Genomic DNA, 23,746 nt, shown 5'->3' with positions numbered 1-23,746 from the left:
CAGCACAGAGAGGGAGAGAAAACAACAGAGGCTGAATATTTTATCAGATTTATTATGTCTCTGGAAAAGCACGAGTCAGACATGTGCCATCCACAGCTAGAAAATAGGAAACCGGTCTGACGGGCTGACAAAACACGAATGAACGATATGCCTCACCTTCGATGTATAAAACAACACAGCAGACGCATCACCATCTATATGAAAACAAGGGGCATTGGGGCAGATGCAGTAGCAACCTCATTTTACGTAATAACATAAAATAAGTGGTTGGTCAGCGACAAAATAGGACACAGTGGTAGATGTTTGTTCATTCCCTTTCAGAAAAAAAACAATATTCAAAAGCTTTATAATACAAATAGTTAATGTATTTATTCTGCGTCATATCAAACAGGACTGAACTGATGAGGTTCAATTTTAACCTGACAGACAATGAAAAGACGAAACGGAATATAAATCCTGGTGTTATACTCCGATACCAAAGCGTTAAGGGAACTTTTTTTTTTCTTCAAAATTGTAGGTTTCTTCTCACCATTAAAGAACCTAATTTAAGTATCAAGGACCCAACAGTCTCAGAATTTTATCAGTGGGATAGGGTTATAACAACCCTGAACCATCTCTGTTTTGTCCAGACCAACCCCAGATCTGAATGTACCTCAACTGTATGAGCTGTTTTAAAAAAAAAAAAAAGAAAAGGCAAATCTTTCAGGTCCCATGAGATACAGAAATTCCCTGAGGTCACATTCAGCAGTGACAAGATGAAGAGGGAAAATTCAGTGACAGCGAGAGGGAGAATATTTTTCAAATCAAAACACCACATGCTGTAGCTAATGGTGCAAATACGGAAACATTAATTATTACCATGCACTTCTGAGTCAGTGTTCTATGGCTTTGAGTCAAAATGCCCATTTTTATTATAATATTTCATGATGCATTTGAACCTGTCACAAGTGATTCATTGCTGAATGTGCCCCCGTGTGCCTCTCTGTGTGTCTGTGTGTGTGTGTGTGTGTGTGATAGAGAGAGAGAGAGAGAGAGAGACAGACAGACAGAGTGAATGTTACTCTAATGAACCAGATAAACCAGAGTGTCTCCGATGTCCACAGTGAGACCGTTGTCAGCCAGAGTGACTCTCTTCTCCTCCAGATTGATGTTGAACACAGATTTGTTGGAGATGGGCAGTTTGCCCTGTTCCTCCTGTCCCAGGACGGGCACCCGGCGAGGCCCCAGCATGGGGTCCTCATACCTCATCAGCTTCACTCTGGACAGGTCTAAGGGAAGGGAAGTAGGCAGAGTCAGAGGAATTAGAGGCGAGGTGAGGTGAGACAGTCATTGGCAGAGGTGAGACTCAGCAGAGGGATCCGGCAGGAAGAAAGAATGGAAGGGAAAACAGAGGAGAGAAGGAAAGGAAGAGGTGGAGGAGGTAAAGTGATGAAGCACACTGAGAAACCAGAGCACAGAGGACGGAGGAGAGGGGTGACAGGGATATAGACTACAAAGCAAACTGGGTCATATATTGAGCTGCTTTTACCTAAACTAATGCACTTGAACATTATTCTGCTTTTTTAAAATCTGCAGCATGTTAAAAAATACAAAACTAAAACAAAAGATGAAAGACAATGTGGAGTAATGGAAAGCAAATCCTCTGAGAGGGCAGAATGCCTGATGGTATTATAATCTGACTGGAGTGTTATCTGAAGTCGCTCATGAAGGGTGGTGGTGCTGGTTATCCCTATATACAGAATGGGTGCAAATTGTCCCCACATAAAACACACAGCTTGGTTCTTCCCAGCTCTAATATGATGCCAACCACTTTTTGTGAGCTGACTAATCAGTAAAAACTTTACTGCATGTGGGCAGATATTATATCAACAGCACAGAAAAGCACAACTGTTAATGTGATAGCAGTAGGTGTTTTTCTGGTCATAGCTTGGAGCCACTCCCTTACCCAGACCCTATGCACCATGATGGCAGATGGGAAAGAATGTAAAAGCATGGGAGGGATGACATGGACAGATTCAGCTGTTGGATATCAGTTACATAATGTGTGTCTTAGTCAGCTGAGCCACTGAGGCAGGTGTTGTACCTTTTTCCACTAATTAGCTTAACGCTTAAAAACGTTGATCCAACTGTTCAGACACATTTTCACCTAAAGCAAGTAATTATTTTCATCCTCTTTGATTATAATATTCATTTTTTGTATATTAACAATCCCAGTTTTGGTTCCTAACCATAGTTAATGAATTTCTGCTAACCTTTGATGAGTCTGTTGACCTTGGCTAGTCTACGGATGATGCTGTCCCTGCTGTCCCCCTGCCGGATGTCAACCTTTGTAGAAAACATGCCGTTGCATGGCTGAGGGTTGAGCAGAGACACACACACTCCAGGCTGGGTAGACAAAGGAGGAAACGAATGCACAAACACAATTTATGTGTTGATTTGAAGTGTGCAACAACCATTTTGTTGATCAGGGACACAAATACTGCTGCTGAAAGGATCACAGTCGAACAAACACCTACGGAGACCAACACATTCACACACACACAAAGGAAATATGCAAACAGCAAAATTAGATCTTAAAAGCTGACAAATGGGTGACTGAAAAAGAAGTTCTCCTCCAACACACACACACACACACACACACACACACACACACACACACACACACACACACACACACACACACACACACACACACACACACACACACACACACACACACACACACACACACACAAGCGTTTACCTCTGATCTGAAAACACTGAACGGTTTCCCTGGGCAACAGTCCTCCTTCACTTTGTCATCAGCCTCAGATGCAAACAAGACATCTATCTGCTCCAACTGTAGAGGAGAAACAATGTGATGGAGGGGGATGGAAAACACACACACAAAAAAAACCAAACAATAATCAGCTGATCAGCCCGGTCTACCAGATACTGTATACACAGGTGTGTTGGGTATGTACACTGGCAAATGCTGGTGTTATTAACCAGGCTCCTGCAGTGATCAGAGCCTTAACATCTGGCTTTATACCAATCAGAAACATATTCCCAGTCAGGGATGGTATTTCAGTGTGAGAGGTGCACAGAATAACAAGAAAACCACTCTGCCACATTCTATTGAAAATACACTCCTTCAGCCAAGGCTGGTTTGAATTCGACAGAGACCACTTCTCTGCTGACTAATCATATTAACAGGCACTTTGTCTCTCAAAAGACAGATTCAATGGAGTCTCACTTTAGACGAATCCCATTCTCAGTGTTGGTTTGTGAGGTAGTTAATATCTTTTACAGTCCTACATGATAAAGTATATTTCTGTGCCATGTCTTTTGTGTAGGCATTCATCTTTAGCTATGGTCAATCAGACACATGGGAATGGGATGCAGGGTATTTGACGTTAATTGTGTACAATTTTTCTTGGTTTGACAAACATATCTGAGGGTTTTAGTTTGTGACTTGTGGCTAAGCTTCTGTGCAGACTCAAGTATTAAGGGCTTTCCTGACTGACAGCTGAGCTCAAGATTGTCTCAACTGAATTCTTTGCAGAAGTACTGAAACTCAGCTGAGGTATTTTTGAGGAAACCACAATGCTGTAACTGTATGTTACAGCTTGTCAGTTACGAAAAGACAAACAGAAGATAATCAAGGAAACGTCTTGAAACTTCTCTGCACTGAAGTTTTAATATTACACTACCACCTTTCGTCAGCTCTGGGCTCAGGACATGTAGACCTCTCAGGTGTGTTTTTGGTTGGAACAGACCCTTTTTGAGTGAATGCCATGCCTAATCTGAAGACCGGTGGATCACAGAACACACCTCCAGAGAATTGGTTAAGTAGACCAAGTTCTCCATCAGAACTGTCCTCTCATCAAACTCCAGCTCCAGATCCAAAACCCTGGGCCCGTTCTTCTCCAGATTCTCCTGCAAAACACAAAGCAGAACCCAAACAGTCAGAATCTCAGAGACACAGACTTGCATGATAGTAAATAATCTGAACTCATCTGAGCAATGATCAAGATGTTAACCCATCGGTTTTAATTAGCTAAGTTTTCTAATACATTAGCATTTAGTAGACTAAGAGGAAACCAGATATTTCATCCATCTACTGAAGAAATCAGGTTTTAGTTTAGGATTCAGCATTACGCAGGATGTTCATTGTTATGCTGATGTCGTCGCCATGAGATTATTAAGAAAAAAAAGCTTTCTGAACAAAAGATGCCAAAATAAACCATCAAACAAGGAGAGCTGGGAGAGAAAACAACTTGAAAGCTGAAAGACCAGCTTGAGAGACAAATCATGGACGAACACAAAGCTCATCATGACTATTTATTAGTTTTATTCTGTTTGATCACTGCAGTGAAAACAGCAACACCTGAACAAAGCCCTGAGCACCTGGGAGATGAGACATCTAAAATTTTAATAAGCATCGTCCCCTTGATCACTTATTAGTGACTAGACGTTAAGTGTATATATACTTACAGTTAACCGCAGAGAGACTTTATTGTTTTTGTTTTTTTTGTCATTTTACCCATCATGTAATGCCAAGATGTATTTAGTGAATGCTGCTTTTAGATCAAACAAACAACTTAACTAGCAGTGACGCAGTTTAAAATGTGACATGAGTTCAATATAATCTGAATGCAAAGCAGCTAAATTGTGAAAGGTTGGAATAAGAATTAAGAAAGACATATACACGGCCTGGCAAGTTGTTGCTGCAAGAGAAGAAGGAAAAAAACACCTGTTTTAAAATTTTATGAATGTTCCAAACAAACATAGGTACAGACTGAGACAGCCTGTCAAAAGTGTGTTTTGTACTCTTTCAATCAATAAACTCTGCAGACTTAGTATTCCTGCAAATTCTTTGGAATTTCAATGTAATGCTGTTGTTCAGACTGTTTTATCATATTGGATACAGTTTTGCCGTTGTTTGACACGAAGAAGAATAAAAAAAACAAAGCAAAAACAAAAACAAGACTGCCTTTGAAAATACCGACTCCAACATTTCAACAGAATTACTAGGGCAGACTTTAGACCAATCAGCTGTGTGCAAACACAAAAGATAAGCCACCTTAAGGACATAATGAGTAAACAACTTCTTCAGAGGTAAACAAACAACACTTGAACACAAAAAACTATGATGGATAAATAATGAATTAAATTTTTTTATAATGCTCAGGTTGGGCATTATAATAATCAATGCGGCAGAGTGTTGTGGAGATGGGACAGGATGCACAAACACTACCATAATGTCACCCCCACCTCCTCCAAACGTACCTTGATCATGGCTACAAAAGGCATGACTCGCTTCATGTATTTCTTCAGTTCAGGCAGGGCCCCCAACTCGCTTGCTATCACTTTGTTGTCTGGAAGGGCCCCGTTGTTGTTCTGGAGAGACACCAAAAAAAACAAAAAAAAAAAACAAAGAAAGGAAAGATGCACAGACAAACAGGAACAGAGGCAGAGACAGAGTCATGAACTGGGTAACTGATAGAAAAGACATCATAACGTACAGGATCATTAAGACATTATTCTGAAAATATGGGTGGATGGGTGGAAATAGAGGTATTTCCATGCATCACTACTCTGTTGACCTCTGTACTTTTGTGTATAAAATATGTAAAAACGTACTCATGCTTTGTATTAATGGGAGCTTGTGTGTTTATTTCTTACCTTGTAGTGCTTGCCGAGCAGGGATAAGGCACTGTGCTGCCACGGAGGGTAGCTCTTGGCTACGTAGATGGTGCAGTGGGAGGGCTTGGCTGGGGGCTTTGAGTCACCTTTCTGTTGGAGGAAAACGATATAAAATGGAACATTTTCAGATTCATCTAATTCATCCCTATAGTCAGGTAAACAAGACTTTGATGGTTTGGCTTTTATTCAGTACAGTGAAAGCATATATTGTGGGTGTGGGCGGTTGCGATGGGAAGCAAACTGTGTGTTTGGATAAGCTATTTGCGTGTGCGTGTGTATGATCTTCTGTGATGAAGATAGGCATCTGTGAACTTATTTCACGTGACAGCTGTCAAGTCGACTCCAGGCCTGAACTGTATGCGTGCCTGTATGTGTTTCCATTAATGAGTCTTGATATGAAAGTATATAAATTAAACATTATGAAAATTAAAGAAAGAGGTTTATTATGCAAAGAGAAAACATTCCGCCTTTACAGCAGCCAGTTATACAGACTTTACTGCATAAATGCAGCAGACTCCAATTTTGGCGTTATAACTTGAACTGAAGGAAGTTGCAAGTCCACAGGTTGCATAAAGAACTTGATATTACCTCTGAAAAATTAAACAATCAACTTGACATTTTTTTGCTAATTATTTAAAAAATAAATATATATATATAGTCATTAGCACATTCATAAAATCAAAATCAAGACATCTGGTGGCTCCAGCTAGGGGGAGATTGGAATTAGTAACTTGTTAATTTTCCAACAAAATGTATCTGTCTCCTTACCATACATGTTTGAAAATGATTAATAATAAAAATCAGCCTCTTCCATCTTTCCTGCTCTCCTCTTTTCCCATCATCCCTCTATCTTGCTTCCATGGGACCAAAACATTTGCAGGAAATCGATAACAGCATGAAGTATCGGCTGTCTTAAATCTTGTCAATACTTTTTGAATTGCCCAACTGTTAACAAACAATTCACAGGCTTTCCTGCTGTGACTTCACAGTCTTACAGTGTTTCTAGAAGGATACAGGACGCCGTGGCAGAGACAGAAGGTGATAACGTCAATAATCTACAACTGCTGCATGCTGGACTAGGAGGTGTGCACTGCTACCCTTTTTATAAGCATGCTTAACACGGGGTGAGAGAATGTAAGTTGATCAAATTTTGAATTTTAAGCAAAATTTTCAAATTTTAAACATCATTTTTATAAAAGTTAAGTTTTAAAAAGGCAAGTCATGTCCCTCCGTAAGTAGGTAACTATTTTATATTTGGTCAAATACACACTACAGATTTGTTGAGCTCAGAGTTGTACAAATTCATCCCCTCCCTTTATTATTAGCAAAAGAATACATACAAAAAATTCAGGTAATCATCTAAACAGCAAATGTTATTCAACAAAGTTTGCGTTTCAGTTAGTCTGATTATTTATAAGTCTTAATAGATTCAATAAGTGATTTGAAAGGATTCAGATTTGATTAGCAGATTGTTTACTGGATTCAGATATGACAAAATGCCTTTGAACTCCAACTCTACTTTTGGCTTTTGCTTACTTATATTTTCAAGATTCTTATTTTGCTCTTTTAAAAAAAAAAAAAAAAAAAAAAAAAAAATATCTGCCTCATTGTGTTCCCCATGAAACATCCATGGAACTGTTAAAAAATACCTGAGGGAAAGAAGACTCTAATACATTGCTGCCTCCGATTTAATTACCACACTTAATGAACACTTCCAGACTTGTGTTGGATTTCATAAAAACCATTAAAAAGAGCGCAATCACTTCTGAAATCAATATTCATTTTCATAGTTACTTAAAAAAAGCCATTACTGCAGTAAAGTAGGATGGCAGTGAAGCATGTGAAACAACACAGACACATATTTTACCTTGTTCTTTGGGGGAAGCATGTAAGCTTTGAATCGCAGTCGGAGGTCGTGTGCGGTCTCCATCAAGTACTGAGAAGAACGGATCAGAATCTCGTCAACTGGACCCGCCACAGGCCACGATGCCTTCATCAGAGAACCGGTCTATCAGGGAGAGAGAAAGGAAAGGAATGATTGATGAGCAAAGACTGTTGTTAGTGCAAAAAACCCCACAAAAATCTGACAAGGTTTCCACACTTTTTTAAACACCAAATTGGAAGACGTTTCAAGGACTTTCCAGGCCCAGTTCCCTCAAATTCAAGGACCCAAAGCGACATACTTTGAGACACATATCAAGGTTAATTACTGGTACAGCGATGACATTTTTATAATGAGAACTAGCAGGCTATACAGAAGCTCACAGACACCAATTAAAGAGAGAGAGAGAGGCTTGGATGTTGTGGACACCGAGAGATGGCAGGAGACACACGCAGACAGCAGCGTGTATCCCATTTACCAAATTACTAATAAAAAATAAAAAAATCAAGTTAACTTCAATTTATATTTCTGCACAAAATATACTAATTAATTCTGTCTATTTTCAAAAACTTTCAAGGCCTTGATTCTTTCCCCTTCAAATACACCAATTTTAAAAAGCATTTTAAGGACCCATGGGGACCCTTGTTTGAGGCCCACTGGAGGTTTTAAATCCCATTAAACTACACAGCCAGTGGTCACAGCAACTTAATAACAAAACCAGGCACACACCATGGGCACGTGTACGAATCACACACTGTTGTGTCTACCTCTGTGCCCAACGAGTGCCTCTTAGCTCTTTAGCTAGCGGTGCTGAACACATGATTGGAGAAAAGACTGGTTGTGGGGCTTTTGTTGTTGCTAAGCGACAACTGAAAAACCCATCCACTGTGTAGCAGAACTCTTTCATATTCATAAATTTGAGTGTTAAAATTATTCTTGGCTCTCTGTGCTGTGGGGAGTGTGTGCATTCCTTTCATAGTGATGAAAGAAAGAGGCCCATGGTGTGAAGACAGGCTCCTGGTGGACATGTACACCAACCGAGGGAGTATGTGTGTGTTAGTAGCCATTTCACACAGATAAATAGCAGTGGGATCAGCGGCACGGCAGGGTTTCATGAAGCCTGTATGTTCCTTACCTTGTTGATCCCAGGTGTAATCACAAAATGTAAATGAACAGAGGGAGTTTAAATGTCTCTTTTGACTGTATTTCTGTTTTAACTCAAAGTATACAAGGGAGATAAACTCGAAAGACAAAAGTGAGGAGAGGATGAAAGTCAGATTTGAACCTGAAAACCTGAAATTGATTGAAATCAACAGTGTGTTTCTTACCTTGCCCAGCAGACCCCATGTGTATTCACAAAGGTGCGGGCAGATAGGGGCCAGCAGCAGCGTTTGTCTCTCTATGAACTGGAAGACAAGGTCTCTGTGCATGCCCTCGATAGCCAGCTCACGGTACTTATCTTTGGCTGCCTGCAAACACAGATAAAAACAGTTAACAAGGTTAAAAGGTCATCATCATCACTGATTATTATGTGATTCCTACATTATCCCATATCCTATATTCAATTCAGTTATTTCTTGAGTCATGTTATGCTCCAACTATTTCATTTGTCCTTGACATAAGGATGAAAAAAATGCTTGTCTTTAAGATATAAGGATGTTCAAGAGAGCACTGGAGAGGATTTTTCTATATTTTTTTTTTTTATTTACCTGGAACTCGAAGAATCCACTCTTTAGAGCCTCCTTGTACATCATCCTGTCGTAGTGCTGCTCTGTCTTTAAGATGCCTGCATTCATCTCACTAGACAGGACACAAAACCCTTTCAATCAGTCTGCAAAGTCAGTTTACCATTCACATTTCAGCATTGTAAAGCACAGACTCAAAAAGGCCAGGATCTTCCAAGGGAATCTGAACGCTGGAGGACTGGCTTACTTGCAGTTGCTTGGTGTCATTTCTTGCCTTGTGAGTGCCAACTGACTACAGTGCATCTTATGTTTACTTATAAAAATTCCCCTAAGTTGACAAAATCATTCTGCAATAAAAAGAGACAGACTCACTTTGCAGCATTTTATGTCAATCAATGTATCTGACCAATGCTAAACATGGTATCAGTTTTCTATTGCTGCTCAGCATAGATGGGGCTGAAAGGATTACTTCACCTATCAATTAGTTGATTTATAAGTAATTATAAAAAAATATATAACACCCTCCTACTGGCTAGTTTGGCACATCCTCAAACAAAGCTAGATAGAGATTGAGGCCGGGAAGAGTTTGGTTAGTTTTAGCCTGTTGCCATGTTGAGAAGACACTGCAAACACAAATTCGCAAATTAGCTTTGGTATTTCCTGTCAGCAGATGTTTCAACTTCGGTCGCCTTTTTAGTGCATTTCCCACACACACAACTATAGCAATAAGCAGGTAATGGGCATAATATCTACCAAACACAGATGTCCTGCTGTAATCTTTGTTATTGTGGATGTTTGAACTGCCCACTCTCACACTCTAGATCACATTCAGGCTCCAACATGTACACATGCATTTAAGAAGTTTCCATTTCCAATCAATTACACTTTGGATGAGGCCTCTCGGCAGGCTCAGAATAAAAATATAGAGAATAGAGCTGGAAATTAGTATAATAATAGATGCCCTTTAAAAAATAAATCCTTTTCTTGGTCTTGGTCTCACAAGACTCTTACCTTATTTTCTGACACCTTTTAAACTGAAATATATAATTATTTCAAACCCAATTTTTCTTTATCACTTTAACTGCTAATTCATGTTTCTCATTTTATTCTTTCCATCGACAAAGACCCTGTTGTTCAAAGATGTTAAGTTGAGTTATCAAGAATGAAATTCAGCTCTGTGTTGCCCATCTCAATTATTTAAAAAACCCTGCATATGTCTTTGCTTAATGAGAATATTTGACTAAAATAATTTATGTGAGCTGCAAGTCTCGGCCCCTGTCAATCCATACACCAGCTCTTAATGAATTCCTGCATCTACCTGGCAAAGACCCGGTCGTTGAAGGTGTCAGCAGGTCCTGTCCTCAGGTTGTTCTGGTTGGCGATCATCTCCTTCACCCACTCCACCCAGGTGTAGAGACGCAGGATGCCTGCATCAGCCATGGTTTCTACAAAGTTGGCGTCTTCCACTGTATCGCCGGCATCGGCAAGAGCCAGACGCATACCTGACAGAGTAAATGAAGGGGTGTGTTAAAACAGCAGGAAGTACAGGGAACAACAGCACAGGTGCAATTTAACATGTATGAAGCTGATTTGGAGTTAAGGTTTCAGAGCAAAAACCTTGCATGGCCAATGCCTCCATTTCTCCAAAGCATTTGGGATATGCTCAAATATTCAACTATATGGGTCCCTTGATCCTATGATATTCATACAAACACTGAACATAGCTTTTCTTTTCTCTTCTGCAAAACACTTTGACAACCAGGTGAAGTTCACAGACTTAGTGGAATACTCCACAGTCTGAGAAAAACTTCAAATACCCAGCAGACATCACTCCAAGCTCTTAGACAGAAAGTCAACTTAAAAAAGTATATCTGCTGTCAGGCCATGAAGTTCTTTTCTCCCATGGTAGGGCAGGTTCTACAGAAACAACAGACACATCTATTCATTATTCAGCTCTTTCAGAACATAAAAAATGAAGCAGGAGGGATGGATATCAGGGTTAATGTGTGCACCATCCCGGCACAGATGAAAAAAGATCAAATAACTAAACAAAAAAACTTTCTCCAAAATGGGTTACTATATTAATTATGCCAAACATAAGACCTAAGTTTTAAGTTACATTTTCAGAAGCAAATTCTGCCACTGTACATCAAGTCTTATTCTTTGTCTCTAAACTCCTCAGTGAACGTCTTGTCTTCCTCTCATGTACCTATAAATATTTGATTTTAAAGTTGTTACTTTACTTCTTTCCTCTGGAACTAGTTTCCCTATGAAGAGACCAACCGTATTTACTGACTGCCTGGATTGATGATCATGCCGATACACGATCATTCATGACTGATTAGAACATTCCTATTGCAATGAAGCTGGTGGACATTGATTAGTTGCTTCTGGTTGAGAAATCATATTGACAGTACACTGCTTTACTGGTCACTTTGATTAAAGCACACATAATAAAGTACTATACTGAAACTCATTGCTTACAGTGCAGCATTAGAGATCTGATATAGACTCATGGCTCATAGCACCCAATATCAACACTTCAGCCATCTTATGAAGATGGGCCTTTTTCTAATTATCTTCACCCAAGGATAAAAGATGTATATTGTATAATCACATGTAATGGCCCGTGCACTATGAAAACACACTGTTATCAGTTCTAAACTGTACACCTGATGTGTTTTTCTTTATGTTTCAACAAAACATTACAGAGATATTGATAACAGAAAACCGTGAGAGACGGGTAGAGACATGAAGAGATAAGAAAGACAACGTAGGAGTGAGATAAATGAAGATAAATGAATGTACCATCTGCTGAGAACTTGTCAATGGCTTGGGTGAGAGTGAGGAAGTTTCCAGTTGATTTGGACATCTGGTGAATAGGAAAACAGATGTTAGCAGACAGAGTCTTTCAAGTATGCCCACCCACACATGTTCATTACAAAGCATAGAGGAATAAAACCATTGAGTCACAAACTGTCTGTTGTTAAAATCTACAACAAAGCAAAACAAGTGCAAATCAACGGTACAAACAGTAATTAAAAATTTTAACAGCATCAAACACTAGTTAATTACTGGCACATGAGAAGAGTAGTTTTTTTTAACAAAATAGGTTTGTTGCAAAATATAACAATGTTAATGTTATCACTTAAAAAAAACAAACCAGGCAAATACCACCCCAGATGGAACCAAACCATTTCTCCTAGAATTATAGCCTTAATAACAAACATATATTTTATACATTTTGTTACAATAACAAAACATACTGTATATTCAGATTAATATTTCACACACCTTTTCAGAGTTAAGGAGCAGATGTCCATTGGCTCGCACTGCTTGTGGCCACTTCCCGCTGTAGACGAGACAGAATGTTCTCATTAATGTTGTCTTCACTACCACCGCCACTACCACCATCATCATCATCATCATCATCATCATCATCATCATCATCATCATCATCATCATCATCATCATCAAGGATGCTGCTCACTTTTTAAAATCAATTTCAAATCGAATACTTTTCCACATAAGAGCGGGGTGTATGTTAGGGCTAGGCAATATGTTAATAACACCATTTTTCCATTATACAACTCTTCCCAGGAGTAAAATAAAACCTTCACTGGAATCATTAATTTGGAGACCAGGATTTTGTAAAACAATAACTAAACCTGAACATCATTATCAAATTGTAAACATGATAAACATCATTTTCATATGACCGCAAATCTGATGTCCCTACACTAGTTTACGATTATAGTCAGAATTCAATTCAAGATACTCCTCCACATCTATGAGGCACAGAATTATCTTGCTCCAGAGTATATCAATAAAAATGCCTTATACCTTTGCTTGGCCCCTGGTCCTCTGAGAAAGGGTTACTAGTTGTACCTCGCTCAAGACTGAAAACACAGGAGGACTGTGTGTTTGCTGCCCTGATTCCCAGGCTGTGGAACAGTCTCCCCCTGAGATTCAGAGCAGCAGACTCCCTTAGGTGTTTTAAGTCAAAGCTAAAGATCTTTTTTCCGTGTTGTGGTGCCTGAGTTATTATGGAAACTTTTTTTCTGCCTCCCTGTGCTTTGTCTCCTGTTGTAGTGTTGCTTTCATTCTGTTCTTTCAACCTTTTATTCTTTTGTAAAGCACTTTGTAACCTCGGTTTCGAAAGGTGCTAACTGACTTATGAGCATTTATACCGACTTATTGCAATGCAATTATGCAATTAAAAACACACGTGGGTTTCCCTCAGTTTAGAGTCTCTCTGCTAAGCTAAGTTAACTGGCTGCCCCCAGTAGTAAAAGTGGTATCAATCTTCTTTTGTAAAGTCATGGTAAAAAACTGTATTTGCCAAAAACTGTTTCTTTAGGAATAACTTTTGGATGACAAATTTAACATTCAGTAAATAAAGCAAAGCAAATAAAATCAAAAGTCATACTAGAAAAACATTCACTTACACTTGATTCCTCACAGATGCTTCCCTCAGATCTTCAAACACCCCACTATTGTTAATTATATTTCATGCTAAAAATATACACCTCAGTTATTTGCTCCTGTCCTTTGTACAGGTCAGTCGAGTGGGCAAACTCACTTGTCTTTGGGCCACATAGCCACATGGTTGTACAAGTAGTACGACAGGTGGTTGGGAACCAGGTCTTTGCCAGACACACGGACGTCGACGGGGTACCAGTACTCAAACTCCCTCCTCAGCTTCTGTAGATGCTCTTTAGGGATGTCCGTCTTGGGGAAAGGAGACGTCTTAAAGAAGATGAAGTCCCACACCTCTCTGGTCATCTGCTCTGGCCTGTGGGAGAGAAAAGAATGCTCAAGGTTAGAATGAGGGACGCACTGGGCTGAACGGAGGTGAGAAGATGTAATTGAAAGCTTGTCTGTGACTGTGTTTTCGTGTCATGCAGTGCATGACAGTGTTTCATTTTTCTTTGCTATTTTATCTCAGTGCTGAAGATGAGATTTGATGCTTAACTGAATGCTGAACTGTGAACTGATTTAAAAAAAAAAAAAAAAAAAAGTTTCTGAAATGCAGCATTTGTCATTCAGTGCGTGTTATATTTATTTATTTTATTGTTTATTTCATGGATGAATACCGCGCAACAAATTGACTTTAAAAAATGTCTGAAAGGCAGCACCTGCCATTTGGAATGATTTAATTCAGTTATTAAATCTAAGTCTTTTCTCCCTCAGGTGAATCATGTTTGAAGGTAGAAAGAGAACGACAGCAGAAGGCAAAAAGAGCGAGTGCATCACTAGGGTTTTAATCATTGTTTATTCCGGTGTGTATCTGTGTGTGTATGTGTGTGTGCGTGTGTGTTTGTCCATACTTGATGCCCAGTGGTGAGGCTCCCTGTCCATTGAGCACACCTCCCTGGAGAAGGTGGGCTACAGTGTAGTAAGCCATGTAGATGGTAGAGTCCGATAGAGACTCAATCAGCCACTGCTCATCCCAAGGCAGCCGCGTTCCTATGGTAACCAGAAGATGTGCACACATACAGACACACACACACATTCAGAAAATCCAGCGAGAGAAAGACACACGCATAATCATGACAGAGAAAGTGAAAGAGACACAAAATTATGAAGAAAAACAATTGTTGTCTCCTCTGTATTGACACAATCTTTTGTTGCATTAGCCGCCTTGTCAAGCTGGTTACAAGCTGGTGCCAAGAAAAACACTAAAACAATGGAGTAAGTCCTGGGACTTACTGAGTAATCCTCGGCAAACAAGCCGAGATGTAAATCTTCATTGTGAAATAAACTAAACTCAACCGAACTACAAGTGGAGGACCTGTTGTTTTTACAGACACAGCGACTTCTTTTTTTTCTGCTTGAGCAGCAATTCATTTTTATAATATGAGGTCTGACCAAGATTAAATGTGAATTTTCGCTAAAACATAAAACAATAAATGCACGTACTCAAGCACACATTTGAATTTAACATCAGAAGCATAAAAAGTAACTTTCTTTACTTTAGTGTGATGACAAAATGTCCAGGTAATACATAAATAAGTTAAAATATTTCTTAATTATTTTTTAAAAGCCAATAAGTGTTAAGGTTACACCCTGTATACTTTGTGACTGGAGCACAAATCTATGGCTCATAGATTTTTCTGTAAGGAAAAAGAAAAAACAAACAACCTACACAACTCTTCTCTGTGATCACACAGATCAAAACACACTTCATTTGCATCTTTACATTCAAGCTTTCGGTAGATGAACTTCACAAGACAGACATAAATGAAAGGAATCTTCATAACCTGCGTCTTACAATAAAATCTCTTAACAGCATATCAGCCTGTTCATCTGGTCTGCTTGTGCTTCATGTTCTGAAAATGTGTGGGGAGATTTCTACAGTGGGAGTTTACAACAGGCCTAGACTGTACTGCACTGGCCTGGACTGTATTGCCAACTGGCTCTCAGTCTACATCTATTCCTGTATGAGCAGAAAGGCAGACTGTTGCTGGGTGCTTTCTATCATCAGTCCTCTGTCTCCATCTATAGACCATTAAAATAACCATATAAACATCAGTCATACGCCTGTTCAAGAAGCCTTTAGGTCCTGTTCATCTTTGGCAAGGTGGTTAATTTAGCCCTAATACATGAAATAAGATTTTGAATGACATAAAGTTGATAGCAGTAGAGCAAAACACTCACCAAGTCCGTAGGTACGAGAGCAGGCATGCTCCTGCAGCCAGGCCAAAGTTGCCTCAAAGTTTCTCCTGGTCTCTTCACAAAATCTGTAGAGGACAAAATTTACACATATATTTCATAATAACACAGGAAGTGGATGCACTTATTTGTCTTTTCAGATTAATTACAGTCTGCAAAGTCATTCAATTTGCAAAAAGGAGAAAATTTTGCAGTCCCCCCTGAGGTCACTGACTTACGTTTCCAAAGACTTGAGCGCTTCATTGGCCTGCTGCTTCCACTCAGCATCCCCATAGTCCAAATACCTGGAAAAACACATTAAATGGCAAATGGCATCAGACCATCAATCTACACTTGAAAATACAGACTCTTTTCTTCCAAAAATTCCAAAATTTTTTTTGTTCAACATTTATGAAAATTTTTGCAACCAGCATGAAACCATTTAACAAAGATACAGCCTCACAAGAAAACAAACTAAGTCCTTTCTATAACACTTTCTATAACACTGCCATGCAGCTTCATATCCACTGAGGTCAAATTATTTGTTCCTATTACTAATGAACACATGATATAATAAGAACCCTGTGTTACTTACCACTGGTCACAGAGAGCCACAACACACTCATCAGCTGAACGCGACATCACCTGTTTTTCTGGCTCCATGTACAGCATGGCCTCACCCTGTGACAGGTGAACACAGAGCCGACATCATTAAAAGATTAATATAAAATCAAATTGCACATCTTTATCAAACTTTATATATACTTTACTTGTTTCTGCATTAGAAACAGATAATATATCACCTTCTCCACCATCATCTTCTGGATGGGCTTCTTGACATCCTGGACCTTCTGCCCCTTGTAACCATCAACCAGCATGATCTAAGACAGGAACACACAGGAACATATCATTTACACTGATGCATTCCTCTCACAATTCTGGCAGCTCTGTCAACAAGAAGTGGGCTGTGCCTCTGCAGTTTATTCTCCAGTCACAAATGATCATAACCGGCTCAGTGTGAAGACACATAGTCAGTATACACATATGAATTGTGCTCTGCTTGAACACGACTAATGTCATAATGTTGTGACAGAAAAATGAAAGTCCGGATGGATGTCATACAGATACAGATACAGCACATATTTTCACTAGTAAACAGAATCAAACTGAGGGCAACATAGCTAATAGCCAGCTAATGAATAATTTAGTCTAGCCTTAAGGTGACAATCCCTTGGTTTGTGTCTGGGAGATAAATCATACGAGCTTCAAACCTTGAGTTGAATCCACAGGGGGTTTGCAGAGGGCCTGTATTTTGCTGGCTTATGTACCTTTTTTTTTTTTTTTTTTTTTTGCTCATTAACCACAAAGTCGACTCACCCCTTCATAAAATCCTTTCAGGTAGACTTTCTCCTTGGCCTCAGCCAGCTTCTCTTTGTCATTCTGGCTCTGGATTTTCAGCTCATCACACACCAGAGGAGCCGACAGGTTACCGTAGCCTGGGATCTCTATGATAGGGACCTGACATGTGCACACACACATTAAGGATGCATTTAGCGACTCAAGACTGAATTTTCTTTTCACATTTGTGTCTTCTTTATGACAACGGATATGTTCAGTGGGAACCTGAATGAAATCAAACTGACTTTAGCAGATCAGCTTACCGGCTCAAAAGGCAACACCATCTTGTCCTCAATTCCATACTTCTCTCGCAGAGCCTTTTAGGAAACACAAGTATTAACAGAGGCATTAATAAAATTTAAAAGGTCTGTGCTTAAATAATGCATGCATCTTTAAATGGACACATTTTCTGCTCAGGAACAAGGGGTTTAGTCAACCTGAATTTAAGCAAAAAACTATTCTAAGAGCACAATCTGTTAAAACATTTAATTAGATTAATTTCCAAATTCCATTAGAAGTTTCATTTAGGTTCTGTTTGAGGTACAAAGCCTCCCTGGATGGCAGCATGGTCAGAATTAAGTTACAGGTCTGCAACTTCACCTGCTTTTTCTTGATGTCCCTGAGAGCAGCGATGTCATCAGGAGCGTCAGAAGGAACACTGGTAACTACTCCAGTACCTGAGGAAGATGCAGACAAGGCAAAGGCCAACACATAAAATTTATTCATGCAAATCAGGTCGTTATGTTTCTCAGTAATGCTGTAATTTACATTATACAAATTAAAAGCTATCAAATGTCCATTGCCACCATATTTCTACAACTGTCGAGCAGCTGCACTAAAGCAACTCACAAACTGACAAGAACAAATAAACCTGATCTGGAAAATGATAAATGTCGACCGAGACACACTGGTGCATGAGAGATTTATTCTTGATGAAATTCTGACATTTCAACTTAGTCTTTAAGAAATTCCAATTAAGGCTATTTACAAAAAAATCATCAACAGGACACATGAATACAAACAGAGAAACTGCACCACTCAAGTACAACAGACCAGAAAGATAGGTAGTACTGACTTCTCAGAAAACAGAGGAACTCTGCGCACAATTATATCAATTTTATATGCTTACAAATGTTCTCCCTCAGGCCAAAACAGCAGCCATTAGTTCCATCCCCTGACATCACAGCACAACACATAAATTCTGTGTTAACCTTGGCCTGCTATTTTGAGACTCCTGAGTATTTTTCCATACACCCCACCAAGAATATTATAAGACAAGGGGGAATAAGGGATGAGGCTCAGTGCATAAAGTATTACCTAAAGGAACAAGAGCTAGAATAAATTATCTTTATTTGAAAGCAAGATATAAACATATTGACACATTTCAAGAGTTTTTGTTGGGCTATCCAGCAAATGTATTCAGCTTAAGTTCAAGTTGGCACTTAAGAAAAGAGAGCAACGCACTGGCAAAGAATCCTTTCAACAACTATAGCACTTTAACCAAAGTGACGTTATTCTGCTTTACAGAACCATTTAAAGCAAACCTATCAACACAACCTCTCTAGATGAATTCATCTCTATGCTATTTTTCCCCAATGTGTTGACTCATACCTTTGTCCTCCTTGATGGTGAGCATGGGCAGAGCGTAGATAACCTTATAGGACGTCAGAGGAGCACTCAGGGCACTTCCAAGGATATCCTACAGAGAGGAAAAAATCATGGAGAGCCTGATTTGTTGCATTCTTATATATATATATATATATATATATATATATATATATCCAGCCTACCTGATCCTGCTTAGAAATTTTGGATGACTTATTTCTGTTTTGAAGTAATAGGTACAACAGACATCCCTGCATATTTTTTCAATAACTGAAATTTTGGCCACTTGGAGGCAGCAGAAACAAGATGTGAGCACAGCATTGCTTATTTACACATCAAGCTGCAGATTCAAACTTCAAGTAGGTTCATCACTATGAGCAACCCCTTTCCCATTGGAGAATAATGTTCACATTGCCATTTGATAGATTCTTATTATAAAAAATATCAACTATAACCACTTTAAAGGAAGTTCTGCAGCTTGTTCATGCCATAGCCATGAAAATGTACCCACTCAACTTGAAAAACTGGTTTACTCTTTTTATATCATATCAGATAACAGCGTTTGCCTGATACCACTGGCTTGAACTGGATAAAGAGTTAGTACCTGTCCAAGTATTTCCATGATCACTGGCACCACTCCATTCTCTTTGGTGAAGCCCTGGTAAGACATGTTCCTGGCAGACCTGCTGGTGCAGATGAAGATGTCTCCACTCGTTGTCTCAAAGGCGACATACTTCATGTCGGGCCTCACCCAGCAGTTGGTCTGACCGAACATGGTCTCTGGTCTCAGAGTGGCAGCCACCAGGAAGATGTTTTTACCTTTCATGCCGCTGTGGGGTGGACAGCATCAACACTTTACTTCTGTCTTAAATCACTAGTTAGTAGCACTGTGTTTATTAATATCAGAACCACACTTAAGCGCAATTTAAACTTGTGCAGTAGTAATCTTCTCCAGTCAAGAGTTATTGGCAGTAAAGAGCTAGATGTTTGTAATTTGTTACCTGCTGTAAAAGACTTTAGATTTGAATTTTGCTGTGTACGGCTCAATTATCTTCATCTTGATGAGTGTGTACTCCTGAGGTCCAACTCCCTGCAGGTGAGTGAAAAACGTTAGATGGAAGAAAAAGAACTAAAAACAGCTCTCAGATCAGCCCAAACTCAAATTGAGAGACAGGTTTATAGGATTTCGTAGTTTTTCCTGATGAAGATTTTGTGCAAACATCGGTAAATCAAAAGTTTCCAAAATTCAACATGCAGAATTTTCTTCATCCCCATTAAACAGCTGGAACAGGCAAACACAGTAAATCAAATAAAATATCTATTGATTACAGCGTGTGGAAAGCGAGATGTGAGGTAGTGTGGTGTATTTTCGGTACAATTTTCAGTATAATTTCAAATATAGATCCACTACATAGTGCAACTTAAAACTATGGCAAAATTGTGAGAGTTCCTTTGAATGTTTGTTATGGGACACACCATTGATTATAAGCATGTTGCAGTTTTGTTTTTCCACAACTAATATACTATTTCATTGAGCCAGGTGAGTGTACCTCTCCTGTCTGCCTGTCATGGTCCATGCATGGCTGCCCATCCTTGGGGGAGTAGATGGTATACCTGCAGAGGAGTCAAGGACAGTGACATCATACAAGAAAGTGAATACTGCAAAATCAAATTAAACTGCTATAAGGTCAATTATCTACTAATGTCTTTATTTAAAATTTCTAGTTTGCTTTTAACCAGTGAAACGAAAGTACACTTGTACAGTTACCTCATACAGTTTAATAGATGGTGACAGCTACAAAGATAAAATGTTCCTACTTCAGTGTTCCCTATAGCAAGAGAATGATAGCGCCACAGCACCAGCAAAACATTTTTTTTTAGAAACCATCTCACCTTTTGCCAAACTTGATCTTTTTTCTCTCCTTCAGTGTGACAAACTGCCACCTGACAAAGGAGTCGTAGAAGGGGTTCACATCTGTGGTGATGAATGAACGCCTCCAGTCCACCTGTGATGTGATAACATGACACCAGGATTTAGGCACAATTGGTTTCCATTGAATTTCTTGATCTTATTATTCTTAGGGTCAATAAATCCTGGTGATTCTACCTTAGGTAAAAAAAACTAAAAAACAGCACTATGTGCATGTCACTAGGATTATTTAGTGTGTGTCTCTTAACACAGATGTTTAATTTAGCTCCATAGCTGACCATATTTCACTCCTTAAAATAATGTGAATTTAAACATACACTTACTTGCGTATTCTACTGTATAAAAGGCTCAGATACAGGCAGATTCAAAAACAGAAAGAGACAGTAGTTTGCTTGTGTTAGATTATTATATTTAGTCACCTTTACACCCATCTGTTTGAGGTCTTTAACAGCCAGAGGAGGGAAGTATTCCAGCCAGTGTTCAGCATTGGCAAAGCTGACAATCTCTTTGTCATTTAGGCCCAAAGACCTCATAATGTCCCACTGGAAAGTGGAGGATCCAGCTTTGGCCATTGCTTTACTCTAATAGAGGAAAAAGAAATAGTTACTGACATGTTAAAAAAAATAATGCCCCTTATCCAATAGGTTAGATACTAATGTTTAGTCAATCTCATACAATTCATATAGAGCCAGTTAATGCTGTTAATTGGTCTTATCAAATACCCAGATTTTTTAAGGAACAGATCATCTCCACCAATTTCATGTTCCCAAATTAGGAGTGAAAAAAAGACAATCAACCGTTTACTCGTGATTTTTTTTTTGTTACTTAAAATATACAAACACATGGGTGAACTACATATGGTTTAAACTATAGATTGCGTTTTTGATTAGTATCCAATTGTTAACCTTTAAAAAAAATAAAAAAAATAAAGTAATTTCTTTTTAGAAAAAAGCAAGCTCTAGTTGTTATTGACAAACCATACACTAAATTAGTGTTTTTTCTTCCCAATGTGGAAAATGACACCCATCTGGTCCCTGAGATCCTGACCTTCTTGCCCTTTGCTTTGTCCTTGATGATGATTTCATCAGATGTCTTTGGCTTCTCCTTCTCTTCTTCCTCCTCGTCTGGAAACTGTGGAGGGTTTCCATAGAGCTCCATCTCTCTCTTCAGCTTGTCTGCACAGGCCTGGTAGATACAATATGGATGTATGAATACCAGAAAGAGGAAAAAGTCAGGTGTTCCCTGTCCCCTTAAAGACAGCTAACTATTAGCAGTAGAATATCAGAATATCAGTAAAAGCACATTTTGTGTCCATTCACTGTGCAGACACATTGAGAAAATAAGGCGGTTGGTGACAACCTGCATATTGTGTTTGTTGAATGAAAAGTGGGAAGATTGTTGTTGTTTTATTACCAGTTATCATACCTCTATGTCATTTCAATTACACAATCAACACTTATGGGACTGAAAAAAAACCCAACACTCACTTTGATTGGCATTCCTGTGCAGTGCAGCCCAAAGGGGAAGAGGCACTTCTTGCCTCGCAGAGACTGATAACCAATGCCAAACTGCAAGAAAAAAGTTTAACAGCAGCAACTCAAAGACCAGTGACTATAAGCTGAATATCTGCACCTCAAGTATCCGTCATAGGTGCAGACAGACAAAGTTCATTTCTCAATGTTCATCTCTGTATGTATGCAAAATTACCTCACACTTTGACAAGCTGAATGTATGGCCAAGGTGCAATCGACCATTCATATATGGGTAGGGGAAGGTGACAAAGTACTTGTTTTTGCTAGAAAGAAAAATAAATTATCAATCCATATATGTATTTAAGACCAAAAGGATTTGATGTCTGGCATCTTTTTTTCCAGGCAAGGTGCCATGATATGGGAAATAACACATAGGCCAACAACAAAGAATCACTCTGCACCACACAACTAAACATCAGAGCTTTACCCACACTTGAACAGCTTGTTCATTCAACACCTTCAACATGTACAACTACATTAGATAACTACAAAATCACATATAGATAATTAGCTTTTTTATCGTTGCATCAGGGAGAGATCAGTAAGAGGAAGTAGACCTGCAGAAACTGTACTGGCATTCCAGAGTAAATTACTTTCACTCGTCGTCTTACAACTGCATACAGGACTATTCATGGTTCAAGTGTGTGAAACAGAGTAAAACTCCTCTAAACAGAACATAGGGTTCTTCTTCATTACAGCAACATTAGGCAGCTACTCACTTTGTGCTTTCCCCAATTGTTGTTGGGGCATCATGCTCAAATGCTTTCTCCTTCTCCCATTTCTCCTGGATTTCAAGCTCAATTTTCCTCAGAAAGTCCAACTTCGCTGTTCCTTTCCGCTCCTGGATTACATTACGAGCAATATGAGAGAAAAGACAGCACAGTGATAGCTGCAAGTGAACTCAAAACAAATTCCATTACAAAAAACCCCCCACACATTTTAAGGGAACTGTTCATACACGAGAATAAAACAGAAAATGACAGAAAATAATGGTAAACACGTTTTTAACAATAAAATCTCAGGTCCAGCTGAGTCAGATTTCTTCCAAGTCTACTAATGCAGCTGTCTCGACAACTAGCTTTTTAGCTAACTTAGCTAATAGCTACATTAATTTAATATAGTGATATAACGTATCCACTGCCTCTAAATCCGCATTAACCACGCTAAACTGCAGATTATTACAGCATTTGACTTACCGTCATTTTGACCTAAATTACCAGCTATCCACTATTTTGTAGTTTAAACAGCAGAAACAGTTTCCACTTTGACAAGGGAAACCCACGCCACCGGTGCCTGGCTGACGACACCTACTGTCACGCTCGCGTATGGTTTTCTGGGAAATGTAGTCCGTAAAACTTTACAAGCGTCGTAT

General features: G+C 39.1%; 1 protein-coding gene across 1 annotated transcript; it reads right to left on the bottom strand.

The window, feature by feature from the left end:
* Positions 1 to 32: 32 nt before the first annotated feature.
* LOC130182398 (leucine--tRNA ligase, cytoplasmic) lies at positions 33 to 23,671 on the bottom strand. The gene is made up of 32 exons (XM_056397297.1): positions 23,571 to 23,671; positions 23,094 to 23,215; positions 22,550 to 22,637; positions 22,330 to 22,410; positions 21,890 to 22,027; positions 21,262 to 21,423; positions 20,806 to 20,918; positions 20,463 to 20,526; positions 19,914 to 20,002; positions 19,517 to 19,742; positions 18,919 to 19,006; positions 17,908 to 17,984; positions 17,571 to 17,624; positions 17,287 to 17,427; positions 16,713 to 16,790; positions 16,505 to 16,590; positions 16,149 to 16,214; positions 15,916 to 15,998; positions 14,586 to 14,724; positions 13,838 to 14,050; positions 12,550 to 12,607; positions 12,064 to 12,127; positions 10,574 to 10,757; positions 9,280 to 9,370; positions 8,899 to 9,039; positions 7,556 to 7,696; positions 5,668 to 5,778; positions 5,272 to 5,382; positions 3,814 to 3,918; positions 2,744 to 2,839; positions 2,253 to 2,385; positions 33 to 1,268 (listed from the first exon to the last, which is right to left on the bottom strand). The coding sequence occupies exons 1-32, from the start codon at positions 23,574 to 23,576 to the stop codon at positions 1,063 to 1,065; spliced, it is 3,555 nt and encodes a 1,184-aa protein (XP_056253272.1). The 5' UTR covers positions 23,577 to 23,671; the 3' UTR covers positions 33 to 1,062.
* Between the last annotated feature and the right edge of the window lie 75 nt (positions 23,672 to 23,746).

This window comes from Seriola aureovittata, chromosome 15 (genome assembly GCF_021018895.1).
Source record: "Seriola aureovittata isolate HTS-2021-v1 ecotype China chromosome 15, ASM2101889v1, whole genome shotgun sequence".
Classification (NCBI taxonomy): Eukaryota; Metazoa; Chordata; class Actinopteri; order Carangiformes; family Carangidae; genus Seriola; species Seriola aureovittata.
Note: the sequence above shows the minus strand (reverse complement) of the source record. Positions and strands in the feature narration are given on the sequence as shown.